General features: G+C 40.8%; 1 protein-coding gene across 1 annotated transcript in view; it reads right to left on the reverse strand.

Annotated features, from left to right (window-relative positions):
- The window catches only part of cdon (cell adhesion associated, oncogene regulated), a 110056-nt gene that overhangs the window by 51559 nt on the left and 46481 nt on the right, over nt 1-12016 (reverse strand). Inside the window, exons 2-4 of the mRNA XM_034168494.1 lie at nt 4724-4859; nt 2419-2697; nt 1786-1932 (exon numbers count right to left, since the gene is read on the reverse strand). Coding sequence (XP_034024385.1) covers nt 1786-1932; nt 2419-2697; nt 4724-4796 — 499 coding nt within the window. The 5' untranslated portion in view covers nt 4797-4859. The remainder of the gene's footprint in view (nt 1-1785; nt 1933-2418; nt 2698-4723; nt 4860-12016) is intronic.

The raw sequence follows: 12016 nt of genomic DNA on the forward strand, positions 1-12016 counted from the left end.
GAATCGCAGTTTTAAATCAAATGACACCCCTTTCCAAACGTTATAATACAAACAATAAGCTACAACCGACCAAACCTGACCCCCCCCCCCCCCCCAAAAAAAATGAGATGTCCTCTGTTCTTTATGAAACATTGATCTTGATGTGCAGCAGTTTGCTGAGCTGCATAGCAGAGGCTATGGGGTTCCATTTGTGTCATTAATATATTAATATGTATCTATTAATATAAGCAACAGGCTGGTTGCCACAGTGTCCCACAGCAGCCTGTACTCAAGGTTCTTAAAATGGAGCAGTATCTACACCCGGTGGATATTTATTATTAATGCAGGTACAATGGAATTTCGCCAAGAGCTCAAGTACAGTAAACTTGAGGTTGCATATTAAACATCTGCAATGTCCTACAATTCTGTGAGTCTGCATGGACTAATTCATCTGAAATGGTTGATTACAGACTGTTCATAGTTTTACTCATATTGCAGTGAAATGAGGAAGTGCCTTCAAATGGAGACAAAGCATTTAAAGCAAAAGACAACAAAACAAGTTTTCTTATACAGTAAAACTTGCATATAATGGATTCAGGTGGACCAGAGAATTTTGTCTGTTAAAACTGAAATCCACTATATGTAAAAAAAAAAAAATTTTTTTTAAAAAGGACAAAATCCGCTATACAGTATGTATGTAACGGATTAGTTACAGTGAGGAGACACCAAACAATCTACGGGGAATACCCAGCACCAGTTAGGTTTACGCATTTCCTTGATTAAATGCCTAACCTTGAATCAGGACCTGCCTCATTTAATGACCAGGTCAAAACTTCATCTGAAAAAAAATTAAACGCCTGTCTGAAATAAGCGCCAGGCATTACGTGCATTAAAATGATTACATTTAGCCAAGTTGCTCTTTTTTCTAAGTCCGCTGTGGAGTGGTACCTTAAAACCCTAAAGCCTGATTTCTTCTTCTACAATTCCGTAACTCCATGGCCATGCAATGACGTCAACGTGCGCATGACCCTTTTATAGTTCTCCGTCACACTGGTGGGTGTCTTAATGCAGTTTACCACCATGGGTTTTTCTGGACCAATTTGTACCTCAATGAGCTCCACTTCTTCATACAATCATTAACCTCCAAACCAATGGTATGTGGAATTTTCCTCCATAAACTGCAGGTCATTTGAGTGTCTTTGTAGTTTTTAGACTCCGTGTTGTGAAGTTGGTCATATTTTCAGTCTGTTCTGCCAAACATTCCTTTATTTGATCCATGATGGAAATGTATGACAGGAGGGGCAGGACTGAAACCAGAAAAGTTTACTTTCCTTTAGGTTTTTCCCTCTCTTGATAACTGTCATTACAGTGGTCATGGCGCCAGTAGTGTAAGTCCTGCTAAATATTGCCATCTCATTATTTTTGTAATGTCTTGTCAGATTCAATAAATTCTGTTTCTTACTCTGTGAACGGAGTCTGTCCAGACGTACCACACCATGTGTTTTAGAATATCATGTGACAGTTTCTGTACGTCATGTGACCTGTAATAACAGAAAAGGTGTTTCCATTCCAATTAAGGCTTTTTCAAAACACCTTGTGTGTGCATAACAACATCTGAGGGTTTTTAATACAGGTTCCATCAAGCAAAATTTGTAGGGTGACACAAATGACACCTTACTGTAGTTTACATGAAGTAAAAATCCCTTTTGATAGTAAATGCGTGTGTGCACATAAAAAGACCTACACATGATTACTTGCAATACCCTTTTCCAGCAAGGGGTGAAGTTAGAATATGCATAATGGTACCTGTTGACATGTCTATCCACTCTCCTCGTACTCTGAGTCTTGGGAGGGCTGGAGGAACACTGTGTGGTAGAGGACAATCTATATGAACAGTGCTGCCTTCCTGTACTGATAAAGAGCGCCGCTGACCAACAGCATATTCTGAAATTTCTATAAAACAGAGAAAGACAATGCTCAGAGAAATACAACTCAAACACACTGTGCAGAGTATCAGACATTTGATATGTGATAACATCAGCACGGTCAAGTATGAGGGCAAGCAGCACTACTTGAGCTGTTTGTGTTGGATCGCAGGGTTTGTTTATTGCTGCAGAGAGTGATACTATTCATGCCTGTTCCAGTTCCAGATCAGGGTCAAGATCCTTGTTTTGGGTCCAACAAACAGCAAAGCAGCAATCCCAGCAGGGACCTAACAGACTACTCAGGAAGACCTGAGGCTTATTAAGGATAATGGTTAAGAGGTATCTGGATGGGTGCCCAACTACAAACTCTGACCGCTTCCTTCCTCCATCACTCAGCCGAGGACAACCATTCTTTCCAAGTGTTCAACAGTTAGAAAACGACATTCTCTTTCTCAAAGCAGCTTCCTCTCTTTCTTTATTCCCTGCTTTGAAGGGTAATTTTCTGTATCCGTACCTGCTATGGCCACACGTGCATGACGGCTGGCTATAGCTGGCCCGCCGTCTAACTGCGCCACACACTGATAAATGCCTAAATGGCTTGGCTGAAGAGAAGCAATGATGAGGGAGTCTTTGTGTTGCGCCACATCAGGCAACACATCCTGGTCCAGGTGCTGGCCATTGAAGCGCCATGAAACCACCACAGATGGAGGGCTGGCTGAGCAGCGCAGACGAGCAACAGAACCTTGACTCTGGACAACGGAGACAGGCTCGAAATGGAAGGAGAGATGATGGGCTGAAGAAGAAGGCACACATTGACAAAAACAGGCACAAAGTGTTAGGTTAGGGCTAACATAATTCCATCAATGAACTTATGCAGTTGCTAATGTCTGTTTCTTTTCACATGAAAACAAATTATTCAAATTTGATTAAACATGGTGAGAACATTAACGCTGACATAGAAATAATTTTTTTCATGGCATCTGTAAAAATGGACAGAACAGGGAAACTGATAACTTTGTAAAAATTCTAAGACTTTGCAATGTGAAACAAGTTCATTTCATGAATTAAATGTTTTCCTATCATCTGGAATAAGTGTTGACAAATTATGAGGCAGATGGAAATAAATTTCAAGAATTAAAAAAAGTGTGATACTACTTCTGTTACTACAAGAGATTTATCAGATGTATGGAATGATTTTCACAATATCTGACAAAGAGGTGACCCATGCACTAAGGAAGAAAAGGAGATCCTGGTTGAGAGTATCATATGGGATGTTTTTTATTTTATTCGTTTTTTGTAATCCCCAACTGGACAACGGCTGGATTATGTCATAGCATGTTATGTTATGTCTGTCCATGCATTTATCCCAAAGATGAAATTCGTGAAGGTTAGTACAATACCTTGTTATAGGTTGGTAATACTCATATTATCATATTGTTGTTGTGTGGGCCGCCAGAAGAGGAGGTACTGCTGGCCCACCACCAGTGGGCGCCCTGCCTGAAGTGCGGGCTTCAGGCACGAGAGGGCGCTGCCGCCACGGACACAGCCGGGGGTGACAGCTGTCACTCATTATCTCTTGACAGCTGTCACCCATCTACTCAACATCATCTCACTCCATAAAGACCAGACGTCATCTCCACCTCGTTGCCGAGATATCGTACTTCGTTGGAGGTAATATCCTCAGCCATTTGTGTTGCAACATATCTGTATATTGTGAGTGTTTGCAGGAGTACCGGTCCCTTTTTCTGTGGAGGCTGAGTGAGTGCAGGCCGGCACTCATTTCCCCTGAGGAATCACTGTGGTACTCTGCAACATATTGAGTGAGAGGTGGAGGTGGCATTCCCACCGTTGTTGTTACGGGGTGTACACACACCCACACTTGACTGTCTTTGTTCTCGCCAGCAGTACTAGATCCGACAGTCGGGGACGGTGATCACCTGGGAATTCGGGACGTGGCGGCTCCAGTATTCACCAGGTTCGGTGGAGGCGGAAATCGTGTGGTTCCGGCTCTTCTCAGGACAGACGTCTTCTATCCTCGAGCCTGCCCACACGTCACCTTTGTGGATTGACTGTAATCATATTCTGAGATTGTCTGTATGTTCGTTGTGCACCTTCACAACATTAAATTGTTAATTTTTGGCTCATCTATTGACCGTTCATTTGCGCCCCCTGTTGTGGGTCCGTGTCACTACACTTTCACAACAATTGTTTGAGTTTGGCCCATTTTACCAGAATTATGCCCTTGATTAACAAATCTAAGCACAGCCAGTTTCATGAAGTGGGGCCTACATTCTGAAATCAACTGCTCTCACATTTAGGACAAATTCAGTGACAATTGGTGCAAGTCCTTGATATGTGTTGATTATATGCATATTATGTATATAAGCTTGGTTTCAATGCCAGTTCAAACCCCACCCCTGCCAAATTTCTCCATGTAATGTAAGATGTGTCAGGAAGGGCATCTGGTGTAAAACTTGAGCCAAAATCAACATGCAAATCGACTTTGGATTTGCTGTGGCAACCCCGAGGGGAAAAAATAAGGGAGCAGCCAAAGGGATTTACTTTTACTATTGTTTGATATATTTATTATTCTATCCTGTGATTCACTGGCAAGAAATGTTTCTCTTGATTTATGAAAGAAATTCTTCACAAAAATTAGCTCACTGCACACTTTTAGTGCAAATATCTGATGTGTCTTCACAAAACAAATGTTATCAGATTATCAGCTAGTATTTTTCAGGGTATTTTTGTCAATTTCCTGCGCAATAATGCATGGAAAGGACCCCCATGTATGTTAACATGTGAGGAGAAAAACTTACAAAAGCAACTGATGGGCACAGACTGAGTGAGACACAGCACGGTAGACAGGAGGACCCTTAGGCCACTGTCCATGGTGCACTTGGATCTCTGTCAGCGGCCGTGTTGAACAGCATGTACAGTCTCTGTTCAGCAAACCTGCAACATACACAGAGGTCTAAACATTAATATGACAACACCTGCTTTAGAAACAGACAAAACTAGAGATCTGTGACCAGGCTTACAAAAAGTCCACTATAGTAGCTGCCAAACACGTCGCTTGAATTTATTCATTCCTTTTCTATACCCGCTTAGTTCAGTTGGAGAATATCCCAACAGTCATTGGACAAGAGGTGGGGTACAACCTGGAATCTATCACAGGGCCACATATAGATACACAAATTCATTCACACTATCATTCACATGTACAGGCAATTTACATTCACCAGTTCACCAAACCTGTTTGTCACTGGAAGTGGGAGGAAGCCAGAGCACCTGGAGGGAGCCCGCGTAAACATGCAGAGAACATGCAAACTCCACACAGAAACGACCAGGCAGGAAGCAAACCCAGGACAAATGTTTGCATCTAAGATATATATATATATATATATATATATATATATATATATATATATAAAATCAATCATTCTATTTTCTATATTATAATAGCCAGGTGGCCTCTATGTGCATGCATCAAGCAAAAACCGTGGAAGCTGAGACTTGCCATTTGGTATGCTTATGTATTTTGGGTCAAGGATGAACGCTGTGAAAACGGAAAGTTGAAAAACATTTTTGGAGAAATTAGCTATTTTAGCTAACCAATAAACAATAGATGTTGTGCTGCAATGCACCATGGAAGTTTTGGGTTTAAAATGTTATGATTGTGGTCCATGTTAGTTTAACAGTGTTAGTGTTACTGATTTATTGTGATTTTGTATTTCAAATTGCTTTAGTCACTTTAAGGCCCTCTGACACGAGCATGTCTTTGATTCATGCAAAGCCCACATGTCGTCGTGATGAACCCGCCCACTGTGTTCTCAGCTGAACACCGTTCTTTGTTCTACTGGCTGCCACGTGCTATGCGCTGGACGTTGTGTATATAAAATAATTATTTCATGTCAGATTATTCATTTTCTCTGCAAATTGGCCGTTGAAAACGGCTGTAATCACTTCCTGAATCACAGAGGACCGCGCAAGCTTCAGCCATTCGCATGTGCATGCCGAACAAGCTGCAGAAAGCATTTTAAGCCATCTAAAAGGGTAATTATTTGTCATTACATTGTCATGGCTTGGTAAAACAGTTGTGTGTGTTCTTTCCTTCTTGTGTGCAGCTGTTAAAGTATGTTGATAACAGATTTAACTTCTTGTTATAATCCTTCAGACAAGCTGTACTCTGATGCGATCCGCTGACGTCACCACTCGCTCTGTTCACTTCTTCTTTACTCCACTTGATGAGCTGAACATCATGTTAGTGAGTAGATCGCGCCACATAGCACAACATTTTTATGCGTGAAAGCTTTTTTGAACATTTCAAAAATCTCTAGACAGGATGCCCCTCTGGCGTCCGGTCTACACCAGTTAAAGATGAGTTTACGCTCCAACACAACACAGGTCGTACTGGTGCGTGAGTCAAAGACATGCACATGTCCAGGGGCCTTTGGTTAAGTTATGTTGCCGTTGCCATGAGTGAGTTCAGTCTCATGTTGCTGACACCATGAGTGAAATGTGTATTGTGTTTGATCTCCACCCTGTTTGTGTCTAAAATTAAAAGCACCTGCATAGACAAACAGCTGTGTGCACACGTGCAAGCAAGCAACTTCCATCAAGGACAAACAGAGCAACGCTGACATTTGCTATTTGGTATGCTTATGTATTTCACCAAAACAGAACACTGATAGGACTAATAGTTTTGGAGAAGTTTCAAATAGTAGCTAACATTGTTAATTACATTTTGGACTCACACATCTTTCCAGCAGGGGACCAGTAAATCATCTTTATATTAAAAGCTCGAGTGTGAGATTGTATTTAGTAAGTTCAATTTAAGTGCATATAATTGCAAATACATTAAAAATATATGGATGACACAAGAAAGTGAAAACATTTATTTCCGTTGTGGTCCATTTAAAAATAAAATAACAAAATAGAAGTAAAAATAAAATAATAATAATAATAATATTAACAACAATAATAATGATAATAATAATAGCATGTATATGATAACAACCTAAACAATTTATACATACATTAAGACAATAAATTAACACTACAAATTACATAATTAAACAGGAAATAAAAGGGTAAAGTTCCTCTTGTAAAAACTGTTGAGGTCTAAGGTTCTAAAACATTCTGGACTGACATGCCATTCCAACTCATTGCTTAATTTATTACCACCCTTGAAAAATGGCACCTACCTTTTTATAAACACTACCCAATCTAGTGCCCATGGATCCCCACAGGCAGTGTGCTAGTTATTATATATCAGTGATTGCAAATTAGGGCTGCAACAAACGATTATTTGGATCATCGATGAATCTGATGGGGTTTCGACATGATTAATCGGATTAGCGGGGAATTTTTTTAAAATGTGCCAGGGAAACAATTTTTCTCTACTTCCATCACTTTATTTAACAACAAAACATTATTTGAAAACGTAAAATACTTGAAAATCAACAAATCGTCAAATGTCCCTTGGCTGTTGAAATATAAAATAATAAAGAATAAAACAGTTTATAATAAAGAACAAAAATAATTATTTAAAATGACATTGCTTTATCAAAGTGCTGAGTTGCCATAAAACAACATTGAAACATATAAATGTTATAAAATATATGGTGAAAAAAGAGGGATTTTTGTTGCTGCAAATGAGCGATTAGCATAACCAGTTAATCATAAAACCTAAATCAAAAATTGTAGCCTGATCTTTATATGTGCAACATTCTCTGTATAACTTGTAAACTATGTGGTCATTTCACAATGACACATGTGACTTCTTTCTCTAAAATTGTATTGTAGCATTCTTAGTTATTATTACTATATTATTATTACTATTATTAATATATAAATAAAATAAATTAAAAAATATAATCTGCAATACATATGACTCTTTTACGACAACAAACACTAAGCCATTAATTATTATACAGAAAACAAATGCACAAACATGTTGAACTGCCAGCAGCTTAATGCTAACTTTAACACTGAAAACGCCATAGACCTGCTAACGCGTTAGCATCAGCGTTAGCATAAAATACATCTATCAACTGTTTCAGAAGACCATAACAGGTCAGTTTAACATAAAAAAGGTAAATATTCCTCACAGGCATGTGCTCTTTAGGGTTTTAGTGGGGAAAAATTAAGATAAAGCGAAATAAAACGAAACCAACGAAGCAGCAGCTCAAAGCACTCATTCACTGGTTCAAATTCAAAGCAAAGCTCGGTTGATTATATGGAAGAAATGAAACATTTGCGGTAAAACAAAGTTATTTAGCAACTAATCGATGACTAAATTAGTTGACATCTATTTTAATAATCGATTTTAATCGATTAACTCCATTAGTTGTTTCAGCTCTATTGCAAATATTTCATGAATTAAACTGCCCAACCTCTGTACATGTAATTTACAAATATAACTTATTAAAAACAAAAACTAAAATCTAATTATCTTCCTATTTTCATTCATGTACATCATCTATCATTGTGAGAAGTGTCACTGAAATCCATAAAGCAGTTGAGAAGGTGCTGCATTTATGAAGCCAATATCATACAGTATGATGCACTAATAAATACAAAAGTCCAATTGTGTCTCACTGAGGAGGTCCCACCGGAATAACTTTCCATTATGCATATCTTTACATGGTCTGGTACCATCATGTGAGGTTTCGTTGAAATCCACAAAACCGTTTTTGGAAGAGTACACGACTGATGGACAGACAGATAAACAGCGAGAAAGAGATTCTTTTACTTTTGTGGATGGTGTAAAAATGATACAAACGTGTTACACAAGGCTTTCAGAGGTGACTGCATCTATGGGGTGAACCTGCCAGAAAACAATCTCTGAGGTTACAACTGAATCTTGTGCAGTGATGCTGCTCATCTTCACGACACATCCCCATCCGCACATTCCTCGATCTGCGCCTCCCACCTCTTCCTCGACCCTTCTTCTCACCCACTTTAGTGTCTCCATACAGGCTGGAATGTCCGCCCTCGCTGCCCACCCCCCCCAGCAGAGGTCTCCTGCTAATGGAGTGGCTGTGGAGAGACTGTCGCCTGGCTGTTAATATTACTCTCTTGTCACACTGTGTTGCTTCCTCATAGGTTCACTGTAGCCTGAAGTGCAGGTCCAGACACACACGAGACACAAGAGAAGACCCAAAGAGAAACACAGAAAAGAAGCTGAGAGCACGTAATTAGGAGCATTCCTCTATCCTTTTCAACCTGACCTCTTCCGACTGCGGCACCTCCTCCTCCTTTTCCTAAGAGTAATCCGGGAAGCCTTTGATCCCAGGTTCCTGGTTGGTAACCAGGGTCTGAGTCTGAGGCTGGACACACAAAGGCCGACCAGCTGTGATATTCATAGTGGCACTTCGATAGCTTACAGACATTAGCGGAAAGGCCAAGTGAGGCTGAAGGTGGGTCATATTAAAAGGATGAAATCTGGGTGTATCGGCAGAGCTGAAGAGGGCTTTAAACTGAACACAGTTTCATCTGATCAGCACTCAAAGAAGTCAGTTTGTTCATCCTCCTCTCATACTGCTTTTTGAGGAAAGAGACAGCAATGAACAGTTTTGATCCTCTATGAACTCAACATTACTCATCTTCATCCCTCCTTCACAGACAGCATCCTGAGAGGAAGAGAGAGGGGCCAGGAAATAATAAACTCTCCCGGCTCCTGGCTCACGCCCCCTTCTCAACCACAAGTCAAAGGTCAGGGAAGAGCAGAGAGAGAGGGTGAACCAGCGGGTGTCTAGTGGCCCTGGACCAGCCCCCAAGGTCACCTGTGGCTCCGTGCTTTGACACACATTATCCACATAAAACAGGTGGGGGGACGATGGACAGCTTAAACAAAATTCATTCAAATCAGTAAACCTGCTGCGTGAGAGGTTCTAATTTCATCTCTCACAAGCTGCTACTGACTGAATTTCAGCCTTCTTAACATGTTAGCCGAAAAACCATGAATTCTCTAAAATACTCAGCTATTCTGGGTCCAATATTACACACCTCTATTTCTTGTTTTGGATCTTGAGTTTAGTAAAAGTTTGTGTCTTGTGATGTCATTTGTTGGAGGAGGTTTGGCAACACTGTTTGCTAGTTTTACTTGTAAAACACAACCACATCAAAACTGAAACAACTGAGGAACAAAATATTTTTTCCACATTACTGTGTAAATTTTCCCACCCCTCATATTGATAGATTAACTGATTTATTCATTTTCTGTCCCCGCTTTTTCCATATAAGGGTCACAGGAGACCTGGAACTGAGACAAGCTGTCACTGGGCAAGAGGTGGAGTACACCCAGGATAGGACGCAGGGCCGGACCATACAAACAGACAAACATATTCACAGCTAAGGTAGCCGCAGCAACAGGAGTCGCGCCGATGCCAGCTTGGGGGGAACGGGGACCTGCCGCGGTTAAAACTGCGCAGCCCCCGGAGGGGAAAAGGGGTGGCGTGAGCGGTGGCTGGGATGGGGTATGTGATGGGGGCAGGAGGGGAGGTAGGGGGGAGGTGGAGCATGCTTCAGTCTTTGTCCATGTGTGAGTCAGTATCTGTTCTTGTGTGCTGGAGTTAGAGAGATAAGAAGGCAGCCAATGTTCCCCAAGGCCGTAGAGAATCTTCTGGAGGAAAACAATGGGGCATTTTGTCCTTCAGAGGCTGATAAGCCTGCCCTGTTTGTGGTTGAGCAGTGAAAACACTTTTACAGCTTCACATGAACAAACAAGACCCCAATATATAAATTTTCCCGGTATATGTATAAAACGGTATATGTATAAAAAGGACAAAATCAGTTATATGTATAAAACGGCAAAATCCGTTTTATGTATGTAATGGATTAGTTACAGTCAGGAGGCGCCGAACGATCTACGGAGAATCCCCAGCACCAATTAGGCTGATGTATTTCCTTGCATAAAAGCCTGACCTTGAATAGGGGCCTGTCTCATTTAATGAACAGGTAAAAATTTAATCTGAAGAAATAAACACCTGCCTTAAATAAGTGCCAGGCATCATGTGCATTAAAAAGATTTGGTCGAGTCACTCTTTTTCTAAGTCCACTGTAGAGTGGTACCTTGAAATCCTAAAGGCTGATTTATACTCCTATAACTCTGTAACTCTGTGGTCATGCAGTGACGTCAACGTGTGCGTGACCCTTTTAAAGTTCTCTGTGGCGTTGGTGGAAACAATGTTTTTTTCTGGATCAACTTGTCCCTCAACAAGCTCCACTTATTTATATGATCATCAACTTCCAAACCGACAGTAAGGCACGTGCAGTTTCCCTCCATAAATTGCAAGTCATTTGTGCATCTTTGTAGTTTTTCGACTCCATGTTGTAAAGCTGGTCATCTCTGTGGATCTTTCTGCCAAATGTTCCTCTATTAGATCCATGATTGAAATGTCATCAGTGTGCGGACTGCAACAACATAAAATATGACGGGAGAGGAAGGCGTGAAAGCGGAAAATTGACCAATCACAGCCCTTGCTGTCTCTGTCGTTTCAACCGGGCTACAGAGAGGGTCGGCAGTCACGCAGAGGGCTCTGAACTAATATGGCTGCCTTTGCTTTGCCACACCCAGGGATGTGTGTGAAACATAACACCATATTACAGTGCAGGCAGCAGGCAGCATTTTATTAATAATCGCCAGCCTTGGATAAAAGTCTACCTCATTTAGGTGCCGGGTCCGAGCACGGTTTTAAAAAAAAATAGATGCCAGGGCTTTTAATCAAGGACATACGGTCCCACGGTGAATGTCAGTGCTGAACTTCATTTCGTACCTCTGTTGCGACTGGGCAGTTTTTAACGGAAATGCATTGCAATGGGACATTTTTTCCTCTGTGAGCGAAAATCTGTTATCCAAAATCCGGCATATAACGTGTTTATTTACATGGGACTATACATTGGGACTTTTGCTTCTGTCCAGTCAGTGTGAGTATCCAGTTTATATGATGATGGTTTAGGTGAGCTTGACTGTATGCAAGAAGTGTCTCCTTTTATCATCTACATATGGATCCACACTGGCTTTAAATTAAAAAGAGAGCAGTGATTTAGATTTTAAAAAAATGCTGTTTGCAAGCTTTGCCATTGTGGAAAATAGTATGAAGCCA

This window comes from Thalassophryne amazonica, chromosome 4 (assembly GCF_902500255.1).
Source record: "Thalassophryne amazonica chromosome 4, fThaAma1.1, whole genome shotgun sequence".
In the NCBI taxonomy this organism is placed as follows: domain Eukaryota; kingdom Metazoa; phylum Chordata; class Actinopteri; order Batrachoidiformes; family Batrachoididae; genus Thalassophryne; species Thalassophryne amazonica.